This window comes from Nilaparvata lugens, chromosome 8, assembly GCF_014356525.2.
Source record: "Nilaparvata lugens isolate BPH chromosome 8, ASM1435652v1, whole genome shotgun sequence".
Taxonomy (NCBI): domain Eukaryota; kingdom Metazoa; phylum Arthropoda; class Insecta; order Hemiptera; family Delphacidae; genus Nilaparvata; species Nilaparvata lugens.
In genome coordinates this window covers 52,622,151-52,648,539 of record NC_052511.1, presented here as the reverse complement: position 1 = coordinate 52,648,539, position 26,389 = coordinate 52,622,151, and the positions used below count along the sequence as shown (strand labels likewise).

At 37.0% G+C, this 26,389-nt stretch overlaps 1 protein-coding gene across 1 annotated transcript; it reads right to left on the bottom strand.

The window, feature by feature from the left end:
- Nucleotides 1–1,165: 1,165 nt before the first annotated feature.
- On the bottom strand, nt 1,166–26,389 carry LOC120352871 (WD repeat-containing protein 81-like). Its single transcript, XM_039435186.1, has 7 exons — nt 26,258–26,389; nt 20,760–20,857; nt 18,930–19,018; nt 12,648–12,855; nt 8,186–8,479; nt 5,522–5,745; nt 1,166–1,295 (listed from the first exon to the last, which is right to left on the bottom strand). Exons 1-7 carry the CDS (start codon nt 26,346–26,348, stop codon nt 1,166–1,168), a joined length of 1,134 nt encoding a protein of 377 aa, XP_039291120.1. The 5' UTR covers nt 26,349–26,389.

The following is a 26,389-nucleotide window of genomic DNA, read 5'->3' as shown; positions in this document are numbered from 1 at the left end:
AATACATTTTTCCAGTGGAACTTGGAAGAGCATTTCTTCAAATTATGGAAATTTTGCATTCCAAGGATAATATAAAAGGAAAAAGGAGCCTCCTTCATACGCCAATATTATAGTAAAAATCTATATATATAAAAGCGAAATGGCACTCACTCACTGACTGACTGACTCACTCACTCGCAGAACTAAAAATCTACCGGACCAAAAACGTTCAAATTTGGTAGGTATGTTCAGTTGGCCCTTTAGAGACGCATTAGTAATCTTTTGGCAATATTTTAACTCTAAGGGTGGTTTTTAAGGGTTTAAAGTTCGTCTTTTAGCATGTACATTCTTCTTCTCCCAATCTCTTATTATAATTGAAATTTCCATTCAATATCTATGTTTACTATAGAAACTATAATCTAGATAACCTCTTCGAAACAGTTCTTAACTGGCAACTAAATTAATAATTTTGTCAGGTTGGCATTAAGTTAGTTGACTTTGTTAGGTTGGCACCAAGTTGAAGATTTCAATGCATTTATCGCGGAAAAATTGATTGGGCACTGCTACTTCAATCCTGGGAATATTATATTACTAGCCGTCAGGCTCCCTTCGCTCGCCATATCCGTTTAGCCAGACGTTTAGTCTGGACCCCCCGACTGGATTGTCCTAACATATGATAAAAATGCTCAAATGAAAAATGCAGGCGAGCGAAGCGAGAGCAAGAGCAAGAATCTCATTCTTGTACGATCCAGTCGGGGGTCCAGGGGCGGAGCCCCCTGGCTAGACGGATATGGCGAGCGAAGCGAGCCTGACGTCTAGTCAGACTATAGAATTATTCATCATAAATCAGCTGACAAGTGATTACAGATATTAGATGTGTGGAGAAGCCAGTCTATTGCTGTATTTCCATAAGGTCGACAGTTTCAATCAGGTACTTGTGGATGAGAATACTGCGTGAGGTCTACTGTTCACAGAACTACTAGTAATATAATATAGTTTTATTTACATTCTTAAAATAACAAAAGCCTCTCTTATGAGGTATATATGTGGTTGGCAACAATACAATTCACATTAATTTAAATTATAAAATTTTCCACTTTACAATTCAGAGTCTGTCAAAAATTTGTGCCCATCTTCCCCTGTCTCTAGCTTCAGTCAGCCACAAATCTCCAACTCGTTGTGAAGTTCATGCCTCCACCGAAGTGCTGGGCGGGCGTCCACTTCCTCTGGTCCTGTCCCGTGGTATCCATTTTTCGCCCATCTGTCCGCTTCCATCCTTGCCACGTGACCGGCCCATCTCCACTTGATTAGATGAGCTTCCCGTTGCAGATACTTAACATTGATCATTTTCAAAATTTCCGTGTTTTTAGAAACACTTTAGAGTTACGTTTACACTATGTAGCTGAAGAGCTATATAGCAGAGCTATATAAATTTGAGCTACATATAGCTCTGCCAGCTACATATAGCTCTTCTATAAGTAGATTTCAACGCTAATTTTATCTAGCAGAGTATATGTGGAGCGATAAGTTAGATTTTAACGCTAATAATTTAATCTAGGAGAGCTATATGTAGCTCTGCAAGATGTTTGGAATAAAGTTCACTATTCAGTTCCCAGCCAGATGCCGAAGAAGAAGGTAGTTCTTGCAGCAGTCGCTGCTTCCGCCGCAGCTACTGTTGTGATATTTTCAGCACAGAGAAGAGATAGAAGATTTGGATAAGACCCTCTTCAGGCTAGAAAACTATACAGTGGTAGTGACCTTTTGAAAGACCGAAATGAGGATGATAGAGACGATTTGACTTATGAAATTCGTTGTGATGGTAGTTTCAAGAACTTTCTTCTAATATGAAATAAAAACACATAGATGTTGTCAGTTTCTACACTTTAATTTGGTACACGACCATGGTTTCGTGACCACACAGGTCACATAGTCAGCTTGAAATGTGACCTGTGTGGTCACGAAACCATGGTCGTGTACCAAATTAAAGTGTAGAAAACTGACAACATCTATGTGGTTTTTATTTCATCATGGAACGTTTCTACAACATCGACCACAACTCAGTTGAACTTTCTTCTAATATTGTCTTTATTCCAGTCAAATTCACTCTCCATTTTTGCACAATAATTGACCGACCGAAGTGAGGTCTAAGATTCAAGTCGACGGTTTGGCATTTCTCTTAATGTTTAAATGATATATTTTTATATGTTGCGCATTTACGGCGAAACGCGGTAATACATTTTCATGAAATTTGACAGTATGTTCCTTTTTAATTGCGCGTCGACGTAATACAAGGTTTTTGGAAATTTTGTATTTCAAGGATAATATGAAAGGAAAAAGGAGCCTCCTTCGTACGCCAAATTATAGTAAAAATCAGGACTATAGAATTATTGATCATAAATCAGCTGACAAGTGATTACACAAATGTGTGGGAAGACAGTCTATTACTGTATTGTATAAGGTCTATAGTTTCAATCAGGTACTTGTGGATGAGATACTGCGTGAGGTCTACTGTTCACAGAGCTACTAGTTTATTAGTTAGCATAAAACTAAACAATACAAGGATCGTAAAAGAAAAAAAACAGGTTATTGCCAAAACCATACCTTGAAGAGGTATGCATCTTTAAGCTGGGTTTACAAAAATGTTAATAAAACTTAATCCTTATAGATTCTATTAGATGAACGCAAGTTGACAAACACACATGTTCATCATGTGTATGATAAGTTATGTTCAATCTAATATAATCTATAAGGATTGAGTTATAACATTTTGTTAATAAATTTGGTTAATCGCAGCTTTTGGTTTCATATTTTGTTTGCAGTCATGGTATTATTATGCGGTCCATCAGTATCAATATTCTCACATTCGAAAAAAACTAATTTAATAGGTGATAAAAAGAATCAAATGAACTAAATAATGCTGAAGAAATTATATTTTTTGATTGAAAAAAATATAATAAATTATGGAATAGAAATTCAAACGTGAACTGATTTTGTTAACATTGAAAACAGTTGACATCAGGTACTTGTGGATGAGAATACTGCGTGAGGTTTACTGTTCACAGAACTACTAGTATAATTATAAATCAGAAAGAGATGCTTGTAATGCGCAGTAGCATACTAGCACTCTGACAACAAATGAGTACAGTATATCAGGTGTAAATCCAGGAGGCACTAAACAGCTGCAAACAGCAGTAAACAGTTGCGGCAGCCTTCCTTCAAGGACAAGCAACTACATCTAGCTCTGCTATAAACAAAAATTGACATATAGCAGAGCTACATGTAGCTCTTATTTCTTTGATGTTTAGAAAACTTTGGATAGCTCAATTCTGCTATATAGCTGAGAAAATAGGCTTGAAACTGCTTATAGCGGGCTATTAGCACATTTCCAGTGTCACTTTTTACTTTCCTTGCCCTATTACCCTAGGTAAGGAAAGTATTGCTTTCCAAAAAAAATTAAGGTACCCTAATTTCATGTTTTCTATACGTTTCCAAGGTCCCCTGAGTCCAAAAAACATTATTTTTGGGTGTTGGTCTGTGTGTGTGGGTGTGTGTGTGTCTGTGAACACGATAACTCCATTCCTATTAACCGATTGACTTGAAATTTTAACTTAAGGTCCTCATACCATGAGGATCCGACAATAAGAAATTCAATTCAGAATGGTGGAAAAATGGCGGATAATGGCTAAAAAACCATGTTTTTTCTCGAAAACGGCCTCAACGATTTTCTTCAAATTTATACCTAGATAGCTATTTATAAGCTATTTATTCATATCAACTGACATGAGTCTCATTTCTGGGAAAATTGCAGGAGCTCCGTAATATTCCTGAGAAGAATGAAGTTTGTTAAATTTCTATCACGATTTTCTCAAAATGACTTGACCGATTTTTTTCAATTCATACCCTGTATAGTTATATCAGCTCTATTAACGGCATGAGTCTCCTCCCTGAGAAATTAACAGGGGGTCCACCCCATCCTTGAAAAATTTACTTTGTAACCTCCTTCTCGTGCGTGAGGTAGGTAGGTAGAGCAGTTTATTCAAAAGAACACATGTCGATATTTTATTTGTAGAACAGCTGTTTTGACAACTTTTAAAAAATCCTCAAATTTCATAATTCAAACAAAGGAAAATGTACTCTGAACACAATGACAATAGTATAATCGTAGTTTTAATTATTTAGCCACCATCGGCATAATGTTATCCCTAAATTATCCTCGTTAATGAGGCTTATAGATCAATGAGCAAGGAAAGTTGTGTGAGTATACCACACGATTTTTTGAACATGTAGCAGAGCTATATAGCTATATAGCTCTGCTACATAATGTAAACCTAGTTTTACTCTCTGTTGCAGTTGAAGCCCGAGTATACTTCTTGACATTTTTGTCTGAGTTGTCTCTAATCTTCTGTCAAGTTCAGCTGTCAGTATCCAAGTTTGGGCCCCATACAACAGTGATGGATAAACACATTTTCGCCACACTGCACAGAAAGCAGCTGTTTTCCAGTCCCTACGTAGATCTGAAAGACATTGTTTGCAGACGACTCTCGTCTGACGTCAGAACAGTACCCTTTCCAGCCGCCTTTTTCTATCACCTTTCTTAGTTTCCATGTTAACTAAGAAAGGTGATAAAAAAAACAGCTGATCAAAAAACTTTCATTATTTGTGTTCATTATTCAATAATTAAAACATTTATAATAATATCATCTTATTGTCATTTGAAAGAAAAAAAAGTATAAACTCAACCTCCCACATAAATTGAACATCATCTTTAGGTTATTTAGACAAATCAGAATAAAAAATGAAATACTTGGACAATTTCCTGATATTCAGATTACCTCAGATTTGCTAGAGCTATCACCTTCCACTTCTGCTTTCGGAAGTGCTCAGTAAACACTATTCTCATATTGTTTATTTTTGTGTGTGGCGAAAAATAGCGTTCGCACCACGGGCAAAAATGTTTTTCCAGCTCTCAATCTTTTTCTAGTCCTCGGCCTACGGCCTCGGACTTGAAAACCGATTTCGGGCCGGAAAAATCTCATTTTCTGCTCTAGGTGCGAAATATACTATTTCCTTAAGATCCAATACTTCTTCCAGCCCTTGTTTATTCTCTGCTTCATTTCCATCCCTGTCCGATTCTCGAAAGATAGAAGTTGACTCAGGTACTAGTATTGAATTCTAATCTATTGGAAAAGGATAGCACTATCTTATTTATCGAATGATAAACAAGGATAGCACTATCTTATTTGTCGAATGATAAACAAGGATAGCAACACCAATGTTAATCAAATACTGCTATTATAACGTGGACCTCACTATAGCATAAGAAATTATTCCATACTATAAGGCGTCCATGCTACAAATCTCACAGTTTGTTCAAGCCGACTATTGTGGAATATTGTCGACTACTGTCTATCATTACTGTTTTGTTTAGGTGATAGTGTAAGAAGGGCACAGTATGAGAGACTACCAGCGTCACATAGCTTCACCAAAAACAGCTACTAGGACTATCGGCTTGGGTGAAGTTTGGAACATAAACGCACTATACAATGGGATATGTATGATGTTACTGTTACACCTTTCGTAGGACGCTCTGTATATAAAGGAGCTATAACTGACCTCTCCCTCGTGCCCCCGCCAGGAAGCCAAAACGCCGCCAGTGCGCAGGTCGATGATAGTCAGCTGGCCACTGGCCTGACCCACGGCCACCCAATGCCGGCTCTCCGACACCGCCATACATCTAATCACACCACCTGTTGCGTTCATTGACACCTGAACACAAACCAAACCAAATTCAACCACATTAAATCACAAAACTATGGAAAATCACAATTAAATTTAAATTAGATCATCTGAATCCCAACAAAATTCAATCTCTCAAATTACATCACAATATAATACTGTAGAAAATCACAATGGGATCAATCAAAGTATATTACAATATTCCTTCTTCTTCATCTTCTTCGTCTTCTTCATCTTCTCCTCCTCCTCCTCCACCTCCTCCTCCTCCTTCTTCTTACAAACAAAGATTAGGTAATAGCCTGTTCAGACTCACATCTAGCTAATTATTCGAATAAACCTACAATGTTGCAAAATATCCTACTATTGCCACCGCTTGCGTGATCTGCCAATATCTCTTTTGCCTACCGGCTGATACTTATAAATCTTCAATTGGATTCTCTCAGCTGATATTTCATTTCATTTATTTTTGATAAAATTACAAATCATATGAATATGATCGGGATAGAACAACAGGCATAGCCCAAAACTATTCTGTTCCCAAATTTTGATAAATAATAAAATGTCCGAAAAAATAGGTTATGTTCTTACTGAGGAGAGTTAAAGATCAAAGTTCTGTCCAAAAATATATATGAGCTAAAATTTTTGAATTTAGAATGATTAAAATACTAAATTGAAATCGAATTTGCACTCAATATCACCGCACTTTGAATAAATTAAGTTATTTCAGGAAATTTTGAAGCCAAAAATATAAACACAACTTTCCACTAGGCACAGCTGTTTGAACATTTTTTATTATTTCTTTGAATATTCTTTGAGCATTCTCCCTCCATTGATGCCGATTCACCGCAACTCTTTCATTCATGCTGTAGATATTCAATTATTTTCTAATATCTTCACTCCTGAAATGATCTCTTCTGTCACAATCACTGGTTCTTCAAAGAAATCTCATCTTAGAATACAATACTGTATTGTATTCTAATACAATATTAGAACTGATCAAATTATCGGTCGCTTCCACTGAAACCTATGAACCCCAGCCACACAGAGAGCGATCTGCGATTCTATAGGTTCAAATAAAAAAATATTCATTTGGATTTTATTAGTGGGGAGTTCCTGACGGAAGTTCCACCTCGCCTGAATATATATCATTTAAGCCGTCAATGGGCCTTACGACTATCATATATCTATATCTAAGAAAAGCGCGAGTGAGAATGGGCCCTAAACCTAGCTCCGCAGTGCAGGCTGGATGCTTGTCTGACTCGGACTAGGCGCTGAGACAGCAAATAATAGCAGCGTTGGTGGGAATGCGAGCGGCCGCAGTAACATCTTCCACCCAGCAATGGTCGGCGTAGTTCCGCCTAGCGGACAGACGAAAGATCAATCCAGTCGGTTATTTGATCCCTCCAGCCAGGCTCAGCCAAGCAGCCGAGACAATAGAACAATGGAGTAGCGGTCATATTCGCGTTCATCAGCAGTTTTCTTTCTCACGATTATTTTGATTTTTGTGTTACCTATAATCAATAATAGCTCCAGTCACCAGTAAAACGTTTCCAGAAACGTGATTTACTACCATATTAATGACTTTTCATGATGATTTTTAATTATTTAAAAACATTGTTGACATTCTGACCCTAAACTTGGGGTCGCTGAGAACGAAACTGCAATCAGAATTTCTCTATCACGAAAAATAACGAAAAAAACCCAGCTGTTGATCTTCCGGCAACCGTTAACAGTCATCCTACAATGCGACCGAAACACTTCCAAGCCAGACACCCATCTCAAATGACAACACCGCCAAGCTGTGAGAAACCATCCTGCACTGCGGCGCCAGGTTCAAGGTGTGAACAGATTGAATGCGTGTATGTGCAAGTGCACGTCAGATCATGCATGAGCCGAAAACCAAAATTTGAAAAGTTTCATTGAAACACGTTGTGACTTGCATGTAGCTGCTCACACTGAACACAATAAGCAAGTGCAAGCATTCAGTGTGAGTGTTCCTATTGCTCTATTTTTTCTAATCTGCACATTTGGTCAAGGCATAACCAAGCTTGCACATATATGCATCCAATGTGATCAGGTTTAAGGATTTTTTATGATGTATTTTGACCTAATTATGATTTTATTATGTATCGTAATTTTATAAAAGATTTTGTGACGTAGCCTTATGTACTACTGTATCGCCAGGCTAAATAAATTGATTGATTGATTGATTGATCACACACTAAGGCCCGGTTGCTCAAAAGCCTGTTGAGTTTTAGTCGTGATTAAATGTTGGGAGAACCAATCAGAGAAGACTTGTTTTCGAAAAATTTCTCTGATTGGTTCTCGCGACATTTAATGATTAACATTTAATAGGCTTTTGTGCTACCAGGCCTAAGAAGTACAGTTTTATCCTGATTTCGCCGTTGGCTGTAAGTCTGCTTTGTCAAATGACAAACAAGGATGTTATTCATCTCACTAAGTTAGTTACCTTGATTTCTCCATTATTTATCAGACTCCTGGCATCGAACAGTTTGAGTGTGGCGTCCATAGTGGCAGCTAGGAGACAGTGCGAGGGTGCGGGGAGCGCCTTGAGCAGGTTGACAGGCGGCAGCTGGCGTGAGTCAGAGTGGGACACCAGTCGACCGACAAACGGATCCCACAGGTGCACCTCACTGTCGCTGGATGCGGCCAGCCGAACACCGGGCACGAACGCCAGGGACACCACACACTTGCGGTGTCCGGTGTACGTCCATTGAGGTGCCGTGGTCGAGGTGCCGTCGCCCTGTTTATTAACCAAGAATCTATATACTATATAAAAGCGAAATGGCACTCACTCACTGACTGACTGACTCACTCACTCACTCACTCGCAGAACTAAAAATCTACCAGACCAAAAACGTTCAAATTTGGTAGGCTCAGTTGGCCCTTTAGAGGCGCACTAAGAACGGGTTTGGAAAATTTTCCAAAGATGTGCCCAAAATCTGCGTTTTTCCAGCGTTTTCTCAGCTTTATCGAGAACAAATGAACAGAAAATGTTAAAATTTAGTACAGAAGCTCAGCTAGGGTGAAATAATGTTGTGTTAGAAGGAATTTGCAATAACGTCAAAGATACGCCAAAAAATTAGCGTTTTTCCACTGTTTTTTGCTTTCTCACAGATTTATCGAGAATAAATAGACATAAATTGTTCAAATTTAGTACAGAAGCTCAGCTAGGGTGTAATAATGTTGTGTTGGAAGGAATTTAAAATAACGTCAAAGATACACCCAAAATCTGCGTTTTCCAGCGTTTTTTTGCGAAGCGAGCCTGACGGCTAATCAATAATAATTATAATTAGTCACTATTAAGTTTAAAATTAAATTCAAAAAACACTTCACTGCATAAATTTTTCAATTGCAACAAAATCTATTTTGCAAAGAAGTTTTCACATGTTTTTGACAAATATTACATTTTTTCATATTTGGGGATAAATCGATTCAAGAATGAATCACCATGCACTGTGAAAACATAAGAAAAACATTGGCATTTACATTTTATTGCATGATGATTCAATTTTGAATCAGTATTCAAGGTATTCAATGAAAAGTGAAATGCGCGTGTTAAATATCTTGTTAGTTCATAGTGTACTTCATAGGGTGTGCATACTACTTGGCAACGGTGCAGAGCTAGTAAAGGTAGGAGCTTGGATGATAGACAAGGATAGCAATACCATTACTAAACAAACACTGCCATTATAACGTGAACCTCACTATAGAAAAGGATAGCGCTATCTGTTTTGTTGAATGGTAGACAAGGATAGCAACACCAATGTTAATACTACCATTATGACGTGGACCTCACTATAGATTAAGGTCCTTTCTGTAAAACATTGTAAGGCCTGGTTGCACAAAAGGTGGTTAAATTATAACCGTGATTAATTTCAGGAGAACCAATCAGAGAAGGCTTTTATGAAAAGACGGACTTTCTGATTGGTTCCCGTGAAATTAATCACGGTTAAAATTTAACCGGCTGTTATGCAACCGGGCCTAACTGTTATACTTGAAAAAATAATTGGTTGCCATGGAAGAAATTGTAATGTGAAATTTTCAGTTCAATATATCATCAAAAGTTTTATAGCTTTTGCTTTTTAAATGAGAATTTGTTTGAAAATAGTTTTATTGATTTTAAAATTTATAAAATAAAAACTCAGGAAGTGAAAGTGCAAATTTTTAGTGAGAAAACATGAAGAACCCAATACATAACCTATAAACTTGAGTGTTGATAGGAAATGACATTGGGTAATACGGCAAGGCAGAACATCCGAAAGGATCTCTCTGCCGATAAAAGCCATATGAATAAATAAAATAAAAACAAAATAAATTTGAATTTCAGCCTACCTGACTTCTTAGTGACCACAGCTCAACAGTAAAAATCTGGTGTGGTACACTCACACAACTTTCATTGCTCATTGAACTATTTAAAATTTTACATCTATTTTCGCTTAAAAACCTTTCCCCTTATTTTGATCAAATATTTCTCTTGTAAAAAAAACATCCACGGAACAAAGTGCCCTTTTTATAACCCTACCTTAAAATTTCTAATATAGTTCGCTAAATAAACCTAAGCGTCATTATCAAACGAGAATAATTTAGGGAATAACATAATGACGATTGACGGCAACATATTTGCAACTACGATCAGACTACCGTATATGTGTATATAAAATTGTTTTCAGAGTACTTTTTCCTTTATGTAAATTGTGAAATTCGATGATTTTTTGAAATTCGTCAAAACAGCTGTTCTACAGATGAAATATCTTGACTATGACTGTGTTCTTTTTATAAACTGCTCTACCTACCCACGGTATATGGAAGAAGAAAAAGTAAAAACCGTGTTCCTACCTACCTCATGCACGAGAAGGAGTTACAAAGTCCATTCTCAAGGATTGGTGGACCCCATTAGTACCCCAGGAAAAAGACTCATGTCAGTTGATAGAGCTAATAAATAACTATACAGGGGATGGATTTGAAAAAAATCGTTAGAGCCGTTTTTGAGAAAATCGTGAAAAACATGGTTTTTTAGTCATTATCCGCCATTTTTCTCAAGAATATTACAGAGCTCCTGCAATTTTCTCAGAAATGAGACTCATGTCAGTTGATAGGGCTTATAAATAGCTATCCATGGTATAAATTTGAAGAAAATCGTTAGAGCCGTTTTCGAGAAAACCGTGAAAAACATGGCTTTTTAGTCATTATTCGCCATTTTTCTCAAGAATATTACGGAGCTCCTGAGATTTCCCCAGAGATGAGACTCATGCCAGTTGATAGGGCTTATGAATAGCTATCTATGGTATAAATTTGAAGAAAATCGTTGGGGCCGTTTTCGAGAAAACCGTGAAAAACGTGTTTTTTTAGTCATTATCCGCCATTTTTCTCAAGAATATTACAGAGCTCCTGAAATTTTCCCTGAAATGAGACTTATGCCAGTTGATAGGGCTTATGAATAGCTATCCATGGCATGAATTTGAAGAAAATCGTTAGAGCCATTTTCGAGAAAAGCGTGAAAAACATGGTTTTTTAGTAATTATCCGCCATTTTTTCCGCCATCTTGAATTGAATTTTATTGAATTTCTTATTGTCGGGTCCTCATGGTATAAGGACCTTAAGTTTAGAATTTCAAGTCAATCGGTTAATTAGGAATGGAGTTATCGTGTTCACAGACATACACACACACACACACACATACACACACACAGACCAATATCCAAAAATCATGTTTTTGGACTCAGGGGACCTTGAAACGTATAGAAAACTTGAAATTGGGGTACCTTAATTTTTTTTGGAAAGCAATACTTTCCTTACCTATGGTAGTAGGGCAAGGAAAGTAAAAAACTGTTCAACTTACTGTCACAAATATTTGTTGAATTTTGCATTTCAAATTCAAATCAAATTTATTTATCCTTAATAATGGTTACAAAGTTAGAAACTTGAAGTATAAAATACATAACATAATAGTTAGATATACAGTAGGTAGTATAAGTAAGATATATATTATATAAGGAGGGTCCCTGCAAGGTTAAGAAAACCTGAGCGCAGAGGCCGAGTGCTGAATTTTTTTATGAATTGATATGAAATATCAAAGATTCTTAGATCAAAGATAATCAAAAGTTTTTTCACAGTATAACAATGTAAAAACTTAAATATCCATTATAATAATGCTGTAGTAAGAAAAGAGAAAAATTATTAAGATAAGCTGAAGAAGAAGACTTAATATAAAAACATGAAAATGTAGCTAATGGAAATAGGAAAAGCCAAGGTGTAGAGTTCAGTTGATAAGAGACATGACAGAATTTAAATCGTTACGAGTCCAATTTTCTATGCGTTTTTTAACATGCCCAACCGGCTTGGATGTGATGAAATTTTGTGGAATACTGTTGAAAATTCTTTCACAATTATACACATATTGTTTTCTGCAAATGGATAGGTCAGTTCGGGGACATTCTACTCTTGCGCTTCGAATATTGTATGGGTTTGGGTGGGTGATTCTGAATTCCTATTTATGAATAGAATTAAGCTCTCAACATAAAGCTGTTTTAGAGTGAGAACTCACATTTCTTGGAAAAGCTCGGCACTGGGATGCAGCCAAGGCTTACCCAAGGCAGCTCTAAGAATATGTTTTTGGACAACAAACATTTTATTGAAATGGCAGTTGAAAGCCCCACCCCAAATCAAGATTCCATATTATGCACAGACTATGCATAAGCAAAATATTATCAATCTTATTATTTAATTTATTAATACTATAAAATTTATGTATTATATGTTTCAGCTTCTGGCATTAATTTATCATTGATATGGTGTTTCCACCTTAAATGAGAATCCAATGTTATCCCTAGATACCTCACCTTCTGCACTCTTTCTAGAACTGGACAGTTGCATTGTTGTGGGAACATTTGAATTGAATTTGAGCCTACCTGACTTCTTAGCGACCACAATTTAACAGTCTTGTCTCTGCTGGCGCTGAGGAAGCTGTTCTCATTGTCCAACACATGGAGGGCGCGAACACTGTTTGAGTGACCTCCGAAACTCTGCAGCTTGATCTGTTTGATGTTGAAACGGGTGTCCTTGCCTGAACGGCCTATCTCATGTTCCCAGTAGGCCAACCAGTTGCCTTTCAGGTGTCTGCAATATTACAAACATAAACACATTGATAAGACACAAAATAAACATATTTGAAACTAGCAGGTAACCCGTGCTCCGCAAGGTCTAACTAGTAGTTCTGTGAACAGTAGACCTCACGCAGTATTCTCATCCACAAGTAGGCTACCTGATTGAAACTATAGACCTTATGGAAATACAGCAATAGACTGGCTTCTCCACACATCTGTGTAATCACTTGTCAGCTGATTTGTGATGAATAATTCTATAGTCTGATTTTTACTCTTATATTGACGTATGAAGGTGGCTCCTTTTTCCTTTTATATTATCCTTGAAATGCAAAATTTCCAAAAACCTTGTATATACGTCGACGCGCAATTTAAAAAGGAACATACCTGTCAAATTTCATGAAAATCTATTACCGCGTTTCGCCGTGGAATGCGCAACATATTAACATTTAAACATTAAGAGAAATGCCAAACCGTCGACTTGAATCTTAGACCTCACTTTGCTCGGTCAATTAAGAACTTGACAAACTGAAAACTTGACTACTGAAATCTTGAAGAATATGAGATAGACCTAAACCATCCTCGGTAAATTAAGAATCTATATGTAAAATTTCAAGTTAATTGACCGAGCGAAGTGAGGTCTAAGATTCAAGTCGACGGTTTGGCATTTCTGTTAATGTTTAAATGTTTATATGTTGCGCATTTACGGCGAAACGCGGTAATAGATTTTCATGAAATTTGACACGTATGTTCTTTTTTCAATTGCGCGTCGACGTATATACAAGGTTTTTGGAAATTTTGCATTTCAAGGATAATATAAAAGGAAAAAGGAGCCTCCTTCATACGCCAATATTAGAGTAAAAATCAGACTATAGAATAATTATTCATCATAAATCAGCTGACAAGTGATTACACAGATGTGTGGAGAAGCCAATCTATTGCTGTATTTCCATAAGGTCTATAGTTGATTTATATTGATGTTGCTATCATTCGACAAAGCAAACAGCGCTATCCTTTTCTAGCTCTATAAAGTCAGAACCTGATTAACATAAGGGTATGATCATAAAGGTGCGTACAGATATACGCGCCGCGAACATGAGTAATTCACTTTTAATCAGCTGATTATATCTGTATTTTTACAGAAACGGTAAGATACAGATATAAAAAGCTTGGCATCAGCTGATTGAAAGTGAATTGTTCATGTTCGCGGCGCGTGAATCTGTACGCACCTTAATGTGTACGTTCTGTGTACAGTAAATTGTTCCAGTTCCAATCGTAAATTGTTCAATCACGTGACTAGCGCAAAATGTTCCCATGGAACACCATTTCAAAATCGTTGGTTCAAGCTTTAAGCGCGCACTTAAAAAGTTGATTTACACCAAAATGTGTCGTTCACTAGCTGCGTGAATGAATAAAGGCTGTTTTACAAACTTACCTTCTAGAAAAGTGTTCATTTCTTTCATTCCATTACTCTCAAATTTTCTACAAAGAAAAAAATTCATTTAACGAAACATAAAATTCATTTATCAAACATAATTTTGTTGGTTATGTATTCTATGGCTATCCTATGCTATAGTGAGGTCCACGTTATAATGGTAGTGGATAAAGATAGAAGAATAGCGATGCCGATTCTCTGCATTAATTAATCATATTTCTACACTGTCAAAAACATAATTGGCACCGTTTTGGACCTAGAAAAGGATAGTACGACCGGCTTTGTCGAAAGATAGACAAGGATAGCAAAACCAAAGTTGATCAAATACTGTCATTATAACGTGGACCTCACTAACCTCACTATATGGTAAACAAGCTATCAGCGCATGCGCAGCCGCAGAGAAGCAAGCAGAATACAAAATTCAATCGACCAATGAGAGCTCGGATAGTTGGAGCTGTACCTCGTAGTACAATTTACCAGGCTTCGACTGTAGGGCATGTCACCTGGTCATATGGGACATATATATGAATCATATATTTATCTCATATTGATCAGGATTTTAGAGTTTTAATTTAGAAAAGTTTAATGAACAGTGTTTTTGTCTTTGAACAATTTTTTTGTCATTGACAGAAAAATTGTTTATTTTATTTGTTATCAAAATTATTGTAGCTTCTCTTTTTGTTTTTAATAACAAACGTGCCGCATGTGCGACTGATAAAAAATATGTATTTGAAATGGCTTCATGTTTGGCATTGACTGAGTTATATTTAATACCATAAATTTTACTTTTGGACGGAGTGTCGTTGTGTGTGAGCTCGTTCGTTAGGACTGTGAGTAAAGTCCGGCTGTTCTGGTGAAGGGGATAGATTTTGTTCTTGTTTTATAATACAGTTTTCCTGTCACAGTTCGGGCAGTTTAAAGAGAATTGTATTATTGAATAAGAGGGGATCTGAACCCACTTCATTAGATCAGTTATTTTGATTTTTAATTAATAATTAACGTCGCGTTTCAACCAGTGGATGCCAAATTGGGAAGCCATTTTCATAAAGGTAGGTGACTACTGAGTCATTGTTTTAAATTTTTCATAACCACAACAAATGAATCTTCACTAGCAGCAAAGCGAGTAGCCCTTGAAATAATTCATCTGTTTATTATTATTTTGTAATTTCTAATTATAATTCTGATTATGTATAATTATATATTATTTTCAAACTTGTTTGGTAATGCATTATTCAAATTCTTTCTTTATCCGGCGCTACAGCCCTAGGTGAGCTCTGGCCTCCTTCACAACACACCTCCATTCTTCCCTGTTCATGGCTCTTTCCTTCCATCCTCTTACCCTCATCTTTCTCAGGTCATCCATCACTTGGTCCACCCACCTGTTCCTTGGCCTACCTTTCTTTCTTCTGCTGTGCAACTTGCTATTAAAAACTATTTTCGGCATTCTAGCCTCACTCATCCTCATCACATGCCCAACCACCTTATTCTTTGGGCTTTAATGAAGCGTACTATATTTTCTCCTTTTATTAATGCTTCTATTTCCTCATTTTTTCTTATTCGCCATTGCTGCTCATTAATCTGAACGGGACCGTAAATTCTTCTTAGTATGGATCTTTCAAAGATTTTTAATGCATTTTCGTCAGCCATATTCATCACCCAAGTTTCTGCCGCATATGTTGCCACTGGACGCACCAATGTTCTATATATTGTTATCTTGGTGCTCCTGCCGACCAACTTACTTTTAAATAATCTAACATTGGCATAGTAGGCCCTATTAGCTGCTTGAATCCTTTCTTTTATAAAAGCATTATTACCTGTGGCATTTATTGGGCATCCTAGATACTTGAAGTTCTCTACACCTGCAAACTTTTTGTTATTCACGTAGATATTTCTTGGTACTCTGGACTTGATTGCTGACACACACAGATATTTACTCTTGTTCTCATTTACAACCAGTCCGACTTTTCGTGCTTCAATTTCCAGGATTTTATAAACTTCTTTCAAGCATGCCACACTTCTAGCCATTATTACCACGTCATCCGCATATGCACATACTTGATGCATCTTGTTGAATATGGTACCTCTCTGATCCACCCTTTCAATAGCTTTCTGGAGAGCAATGTCGAACAGTACTGCTGAGAGCCCATCACCCTGCTTTACACCAGCATTAAAATGAAAGCTTCTGCTCAGCCTATTTCCCATCTTCACTTTGGCTATAGTAGCAGCCATTATCATTGTGATGAGGTTAACAAGCTTACTCGGAATACCAAAACTCTTGAGTATCTGACACAGCTTAGGCCTGATGAGACTATCAAAGGCTTGCTTAAAATCAATGAAAAGGCAGTGCACATCTATTCCGTGCTCATAGAATTTTTCTATTATTTGTTTTATTACAAAAATCTGGTCAGTTGTACCCCTATCTCTGCGAAAGCCACACTGGTATTCACCAAGTATATTTTCTGAATATGGCTCCAGTCTATTTCTTATGATTGCAGAGAAAATCTTATATACAACATTCAATAGGGTAATCCCTCTATAATTCTGGCACTCCATTTTGTCTCCTCCCTTGAAAATCGGATGAATAATACCCCCTCTCCATTCTTCAGGCATCACTTCCTCTCTCCATATTAGACCTATCAGGTAATGCAAACTTTCGAAAAGAGTTTGTCCTCCTTCTTTGATCATTTCTGCCATGATAGCATCCTCTCCTGGTGCCTTACCATTTTTCATTTGTTTTGCCACCTGCATTATCTCTTGGATTGTTGGAGGATTAGTAACATCGTTTTCTATTTGTACTTGTATTTCATCCTCATCAATATCTTCAATATGTGCACGGTTCAGAGTCTCCTCAAAATATTCCGCCCATCTATCCATCATGCTTTCTTCACTAACCACTTTCCCATCCTTTCCACGGTATACCATCATTCTTGGTTGGAATCCTTTCCTCATTTTATTTAACGCCAAGTAGAACTTCTTGGTTTCACTCACTCTACTCATTTCCTCAATATATTCCAAATCGCGCTTCATTTTTTCTCTCTTTTTTCTTCTACAGATTTTATCAGCCATTCTCCTTTCTTTCTTGTAATTTTCAAAGTTCATTCTGGTTTCCTTTTGTATCATCTTCATACGAGCAGCGTTCTTTCTTTCTATAGCTACTCTGCACTCATCATCAAACCATTCTGTTCTACCCGCTCTATTCACCTGCCCTAGAATTTCCTTTGCCACTTCATTTACCGATTCTTTTATGACTTTCCAGTTCTCTTCTACGCTTTCTCTTTCACCTCTACTCCTGATTTCCTCATGTATTCTGTTTCTATATATTTCCTTGTACCTTTCATTTTTTAAATTTTCTAAATTCCATTTTCTCGGCTGTATTTTATTTTTCCTACAGTCACTTATTTTCTCTCTGAGGACTGCCTTCACTAAATAGTGATCCGAGTCACAATTTGGCCCTCTACAGCTCCTAGTGTCTATTATGGAGGATGCGAATCTTTTCCTTATTACCACATGATCAATTTGATTGATCGTTCTACCATCTGGCGATTTCCATGTACCAAGATGTATTCTCTTATGAGGGAAGTGTGTGCTCTTAATATACATATTTGTCCTGGCCGCGAAATTTGCTAATAGCCATCCATTCTCACTTGTTATCTCATGGATGCTATTTTTCCCTGCAATGCCTTTCAATTCATCTTCTTTTCCTATCTTAGCATTGAAATCTCCTAGGACCACCAGTATATCATACCTAGGAATTCCATCGCACACTTTTTCAAGCCCATCATAAAATTGCTGTTTTTCTTCTTCACCCTTATCTTCTGTAGGAGCATGTACCGATATTAATGAAATATTCCGGAATTTACCTCTAATTCTCAATCTACATATTCTCTCATTTACAGGCTCGACTTCTAATAAACTCCTTTTCACGCTCTTGCTTATCAAGAATCCGGTGCCTAAAATTCCTTTTCTTTCATCTGAACCACTGTACACAATTGAGCATTCCCTTTTATCAATCCTTCCTTGTCCCTGCCATCTCATTTCCTGGAGCGCCACAATATCTATTTTTGCATTTTCTATCTCATTCATTATCTCTTTCATTTTCCCAGGCTTCATCATTGTCCGTACATTCCATGTACCTATCTTAATATCACTAGATCTATCCGTTTCCAAATCCAAGTCAGTTTCCTTTCCATAAATTCCTTTTTTCCGGTTACCGATCCGAGGCCGTTGTGTTGGTTTCATAACGATTTGCTTTTTTCCGGGGCAAGGTTGTTGGCCTTGCGCCCAACCCCCTACCAGGAGGACCAGCGGGTATCTGCAGCCACCATGAAGCGACTGGGCGATGGGATCCCCAACCCCGACGCCAACATCTACAGGCTTGGTCATGCATAACCAAGCTTGCACTTGCACATTGTCAATTTTTTTTGACAATTCTCATACTCTGTTAAGAGTCTCTGGGAAGATATTAAAAACAAACAAACAAACAAGTCATACACGCATCCAATGTGATCATACCCCAAGAATTCTCCGGAAACAAGTGATTACTTCTAGTTGCACTACCTAGAACTAATGGCTAGTTGCCAGCCACTAGATTCTAGTTTTTATTCAATCGACCTAATGACTGTGCTCTAGTTTGACAAAAAAAATTGTTCGCAAACCTGTTTGAATTTTCCATTCTTCTCTGTATAAGACCAGCGTCTTCTACACTGCCTACAATTCCTGGACTGCTAGACTTAGCTATGGGTTCCTGAAACAGAGAGAAAGAAAAAAATGAAAGGGATATTACAAGGAGATGAAGTAAAAATTGTACAAAACATTAATATTTAATAATTAAAATTGAACAAGAAATTCAAATGACAAGTAATCTTCAGGCTAACAAATAGCTATCCATCTCGTGACTCGCCATCTTTAGAATTATTTTGGGAAAATAATACCATAGAGAAACAATAGCATAAGTAGATATCCCATGGTATAGGGCGTTTATGTCGCAACTTTTACTGTTATCTCAAGCTGATAGTCCACGTAGTTCTTTACTGTGAAGCTTTATGACGCTGGCAGTCTCTCATATTGGGCCGTTCTTACATTCTCACCCGGTCAAAACAGTAAAAATCCACAATAATCGACAGTAATCGGCTTGAGATAACAGTAAAGGTTGCGACATAAACGCCCTATACCACGGGATATCTACTTACGCTATTGTTCCTCTATGATAATACACAAGATACACACATTGAAACAAGAATTAATGAGAAACTAATAATATAGTATTCTAATAGGGCTACTTGAATTATTATAGACATAACTAGTAACCTTTCAAGCGTTTTACTTTCCTTGCCCTACTACCATAGGTAAGGAAAGTATTGCTTTCCAAAAAAGATTAAGGTACCCCAATTTTAAGTTTTCTATACGTTTCAAGGTCCCCTGAGTCCAAAAACATGATTTTTGGGTGTTGGTCTGTGTGTGTGTATGTGTGTATGTCTGTGAACACGATAACTCCATTCCTAATTAACCGATTGACTTGAAATTTTAAACTTAAGGTCCTTATACCATGAGGACCCGACAATAAGAAATTCAATTCAAGATGGCGGAAAAAATGGCGGATAATTACTGAAAAACCATGTTTTTCACGGTTTTCTCGAAAACGGCTCTAACGATTTTCTTCAAATTTATACTCTAGATTATTCACAAGCCCTATCAACTGACATGAGTCTCATTTCTGGGAAAATTTCAGGAGCTCCATAATATTCTTGAGAAAAATGGCGGATAATGACTAAAAAACCTTGTTTTTCGCGGTTTTCTCGAAAACGGCTATAAGGATTTTCTTCAAATCACCATGGATAGCTATTTATAAGCCCTATCAACTGACATTAATCTCATTTCTGGGAAAATTGTAAGAGCTCCGTAATATTCTTGAAAAAAAAAAATGGCGGATAGTTAATAAAAAACCATGTTTTTCAAGGTTTTCTCGAAAATGACTAGACCGATTTTTTTCAAATTCATACCCTGTATAGTTATTTATCAGCTCTATCAACTGGCATGAGTCTTTTTCCTGAGAAACTAATGGGGTCCACCCCATCCTTGAGAAATGGACTTTGTAAACTCTTTCTCGTGTATGAGGTAGGTAGGTAGAGCAGTTTATAAAAAGGATACATAGTCGAGATATTTCATCTGTAAAACAGCTGTTTTGACGACTTTTAAAAAAATCATCGAATTTCACAATTTACACAAAGGAAAAAGTACTCTGAAAACAATTATATATACACATATACAGTAGTCTGATCGTAGTTTCAAATATATTGCCGCCAATCGTTATTATGTTATTCCCCTAAATTATTCTCGTTTAAGAATGAGGCTTACAGTTCAATGAGCAAGGAAAGTTGTATGGGTGTACCACACCAGATTTTTTACATAAACATTACTAGTTTCAGCACTCATGCCATTTTCAAGTGTCAAAATGGTTATGTTTTTAATTTTGTTTTTTGATTTACCTTGAGATCTATTCTGTTGCCAATCACAGTACCGAAGCTCCCGACCTCATCAGCTGTATCAGGCTGTGACTCTACTATGTATGGAATGTCTATTGGACCTGCAAATTACATCGACATATAGATAGATAAATTTGTAACGGCTTATGAGTATTTAGAAGCAAGAAAGTTTGTCAAAATAATTCGAATAATACATTATTACATTAGAACATAATACAATACGGATAGAAATCAATTAAATTTATTTCACTGAAAACCAAAGAACTTTGAACTTTATTTCACAAATAATAAAACGTTGTGACAGTTAGACAAAAACAATAATTATTATTGTGAAAAGCTATATCAACTATTAAATAAAAAGTCTAAGAAATTGTCACAAAAGCCACAGATTTTATTGATAGTTAGAAAAACCGGTTTCGGTTGTTACACCATTGTCAAGCTATGATGAACTCAGAGTTTATCAGAGTTTATGAACTCAGAGTTTATCAGAGTTTATGAACTCAGAGTTTATAAGAGTTATGAACTCAGAGTTTATCAGAGTTTATGAACTCAGAGTTTATCAGAGTTTATGAACTCAGAGTTTATCAGAGATTGACAATGGTGTAACAACCGAAACCGGTCTTTCTAACTATCAATAAAATCTGTAGCTTTTGTGACAATTTCTTAGTCTTTTTATTTAATATGAATAATTACTACAATATCAACTGCTCAACTACACAAAAAGTATATCAACCATCTTATTATTATGCAGCTGAAGGTGAAGATTACTGGCAAATGTGAAACACTTGCTCGCCATTGGGAGTAAAAACTTATTAAATGTTTCTAATTCTTCAGATAATTATTTTAAATAGAATCTTATTATATAAACTTAGATCGACACACAATAAGCTTCGATTGACGTGTGAGGTTCCTCGAATCTTTGGATCTTGAATCCGTCCCTTCAAAACATAAACATTATATAAACAATACAAAGTATATTTATAATTTCAATGTGTATTTGAATAGCTGAGGAAAGAAGAAAGCGCTCTGACAAACAGTGAACTGAGGAATAATCCTATAGGAAGGAGACCAGCTGCAAGGCCAAAAGCTAGATGGTGGGACCAGGTCCGGAAAGATGTGAGGAGGATGGGCCTAGAAGAGGAGGACGCGGGTGACCGAAACTTCTGGAGAGGCTTAGTTGATGAGGCCAAGTACCGACTGGGGCACGAGTGGCCACCGCAGTAACTGGGCCATATGAATAAAGTTGAGCATTTGCTTATACTTCTAAAATATAGCATTTGCTTCATTTTCTATGAATAAACGTGAGCAAAACCTTTTGCTCATGCTCATCAAAAAAATAGTTTCAGCATTTGCTCAAAAGTAGAAGCTTATACTCAAAATTGTATGAATAAACTAGAGCATTTGCTCATCTTTTGAAGCAAATGCTTCAAAAAAGGTGAGTCTAGTCTAGAGCAGCTTATCACCTTCTGCTCATAGTAAAATGGCTCAACTAATCCGTATGAGGAAGAGGAAACTATCTATACCAGATACGATCTCAACCATTAGTTGAGAACTATAAAACTCTTTTTAGATTCAACCATGATATATATCACCATTATCCCTACAAAAGAATAAATACAAAAGATAGCTACCTGTTATAAAGATAGCCATCACAAAATAGGAAATAGGCATTTAAGAAGATGAGAGTGTAGAAGATTATAAGAAGGCTATTGATATTATAAGAATATGCTGAAGATTATTATAGAGATGTCATTTTTTCACGCTATTATTTCAAAATTCTAAACTCAACTAACCTAAAACTCTATTCATAATTATAAATAGAAAACAGAGCAGACGACGCAAACACAAGCGGTGCACCCTACTTGCATATTTAGCGCTTCCGTAAGCTATAAAACAAATTAAGGCTACAAAACCGAATCAGCTGATGAAAAATCGTTAAAATACGTGAGCATTTGCTCCAGAGGTCAGGAGCATAATGTAAGAGTATAAGGTAAAGCCTATTCATATGAAAATTAGCAAATGCTTTTGCTTCTACCTTTTGCTCATGAGCAAAACCTCATGCTCGATGCTCTTGCTCATGAGCATTTTCTCTGGTTTTATTCATATGGGCCAGTATTTGATAAGTAATGATGATGCTATCCTTGTCTATCATTCGACAAGGCAGATAGCGCTATCTCTTTCTCGATTTGCTCGGTTCCTTTCTAGTTTTGCAAACGTTGCCAGATTGTTTTTTAACATTGAAGAAAAGTACAGGAAAAAACAAAACCAAGCTCCGAATATTGCCGTTCGGTGTAGTGGTAACTGAAGAAAGAAGAGGAGTATCGGGGTAAGCTGAAAGAAAGGGGGACAGAGTATCCCTTTGATGAACCTCTGTCTTTCTCTCAAATATCCTGGACTAGTACCTCCCACAATCAGTTTGTAGGTTTGGCATAGTATGAAATACAATCGTCTCTGTTCTATGTTTAACGAATCAAGTTCTCTGTACAGGGGTGTTACGTGGTCATCGAGCATCAAAAACAAATCGCAGAGCATAGTTTGATGCTTTTTTAAACCTGTCCTATTGAGATCTCCAGAATAGTTATTTGTATATCTAGAGTGAAAAGTGCTGTTTTTCTCCCTGAGGGAAAAGTTTGAAGCCCGAGGCGAAGCCGAGGGCAACAAATTTCCTGAGGGAGAAATAGTTATTTGTATATCTAGAGTGAAAAGTGCGACTTTTTCTCCCTGAGGGATAAGTTTGAAGCCCGAGGCGAAGCCGAGGGCAACAAATTTCCTGAGGGAGAAATAGTTATTTGTATATCTAGAGTGAAAAGTGCGACTTTTTCTCCCTGTGGGAAAAAGTTTGAAGCCCGAGGCGAAGCCGAGGGCAACAAATTTCCCGAGGGAGAAAAACATTTTTCACTCGTGATGTACACAACATTTTTCCTCCACCTACATTTTTATAAAAACTGCAAATAGAATAATTTTTAAAACTTACGTGACCAGTAAAATGTGTTACAACATAACTTTAAAATTAAACAGCTGTCTTGTAATCACACACAGTTCACCGCCGACAGCGCTATCTGTCGTCGGCAAAAGTTGAACAACAATGGCCGCTGACTCGACTACAACACTATTATGAAGTTCCCGTTTCAAATTTGATTAGTTAATGAGGATTATTCGTTGGTTGGCATTTTGAATAAAATGGAATATAAAAAAAATATTTCCTCCACCTACTGTCTAAAGTACTTACTTTACTCCCTGAAACATAATACTAAAGTGCCACTTTTTCGCTCTCGGTAGTAAAAAACAGAAAAACTCCCTAGGAGGAAAAGTGACTCCATTTAAATAACATGGGAAGCATCTCTATTTTTAAAACTTACATTGTAATAGGTTAGAAGGTCTAAGCTCAGATGAGAAAGCATAAAGAGGTGTCTGTCATTGAGTCAACTGAATTCAATACCACAACCAGAAATTTGATCGATTCATGAAATATAATATGTTTGTATGATATTATATCCTTAATATTAGTGGTCAATAAAAATTTATACATTTTTAAAATATTTTATTCTATTCAAAATACTAGCCAACAAATATTTTTGATCTGCAATTCAAAACTGAACCGCGTGATCTGGAGTCAGCCATTTTGGTAGACACCCAGCTGATATAATTGTTACAACTTTTGCTGATAGATAGCGCAATCGGCAGTGCCAATCAGACGACCGGTTTTTAGGTTTTAGATTTTAGGTTATGTTGTTAGGAATCATTGTCACCAATACGTAAGTTATTAGAATGATTGTATTTGCAGTTTCTATAAAAAAAATGTATATGGAGGAAAAATGTTGCGTACATCACAAGTGAAAAATACTTTTTCTCCCTCAGGAAAATTGTTGCCCTCGGCTTCGCCTCGGGCTTCAAACTTTTCCCACAGGGAGAAAAAGTCGTACTTTTCACTCTAGATATACAAATAACTATTATACATTTTTATATTATACTGATATGAAGTGTTCAGACCGTAGGAAGGTGCCACTTGGTGGCAGAACTTTGTAATACGCATTGTATGTAGTATTAGTCAGTTGTCGATCAGCGAACGAAGCTGCTCCATGTCATTCGTGTGCTCTTATCATTATTCATATTGTGCTAATACAATCATTCAAAGTATTGAGTCTCAATCAGTTCAAAAACCTTACAGTCCAGTGCTCAAACATGAAGTTTGTAATAATTTTAGCATGAAACATATATTTCATAATATATTGATCAAATGTCTGGTTGAGGTATTGAATTAGTTGGTTTAATGACTACTCTATTTATGCTTCCTCATCTGAGCTTAGACCTTCTAACCTATTTCAAATCTTAAGGTGCGTACAGACTGTCGCTCTGCTCCGCAACCGAACGTCACTCCAGCAGTGCGATTGATGATCGACCGGCGAGCAACAGTGGTTCGACCGGGTGTATCTGAAGCCTAATTGTATCTGAAGCCTGATAATTGAGAATCTAAAATCAAACTTTGCATAGATGGGGCGAAGCTCCTGAAATTTTTACAGATATGGGACTTGTGGCAGTTGATAGAGCTTATCGATGACTATTTCAGGTATAACTTTAATCAAAATCGTTGGAGCCGTTTCCGAAAAAAATCGCGAAAAACCCTGTTTTTGACAACATTTTCGCCATTTTAGCCGCCATCTTGAATCGCATTTGATCGAAATTGTTCGTGTCGGATCCTTATATTGTAAGGGCCTTACGTTCCAAATTTCAAGTCATTCCTTCAATTGGGAGATGAGATATCGTGTACACAGACGCACATACACTCATAAGGTGCGTACAGACTTTCGCTCTGCTCCGCAACCGAACGTCACTCGAGCAGAGCGATTGATGATCGACCGGGGAGCAACAGTGGTTCGACCGGGGAACGCGAGAAGATCTAACATCTTCCGTAACGTTCATGATGGGTTCGTGGGCGGTGCGACTGTGGTTCGATGGTGGTACGAGGGCGGTACGAGGGAGGAGCGTGCTCGGTGCGGGTTGGAAGCACGAATATGTGTACGCAGCTTTAGACCAGTTATAGAATAGACACGGCCCATTGTATATTCATACTGAAAGTCGATGAAGCCAACATCTACTGTCAAATCCACCCATCTTGACGTCACAACAGTGACGTCACGCATCGTATAGAAATTATAGAAAACTTTTTGAGTTTGTTGTGTAAGTGTTTGTGGTGTTTAACTTACATTGTTGTTATTCAATGCATTGTTGTTAGCTTGGTTGTGACGTCAAGATGGGTGGATTTGGCAGTAGATGTTGGCTTCAGAGGCTAGACTTCCCAGCGTGTCTATTCTATAACTGGTCTAAGTTTCAAATTGTAAGTTATTAAAATAGAGATGCTTCCCATGTTATTTAAATGGAGTTACTTTTACGCTCTAGGGAGTTTTTCTGTTTTTTCCTTCCGAGAGCGAAAAAGTGACACTTAGTGACAGTATAGAATTTTTTGACAGTGAAGTATAGAATTTTTAAGCAGGAAAACATACCTGGTACAGGTTGCCCCAAAGAAGCCTGTTCCCGTCTGTAAACCCTGCACAACTCCTGTATGAGATCGTAGTTTTTGAGCGTTTGCTCCATGAAACCTTCGCCAAAGAAATTCGCAAACGAAGTGAACGACA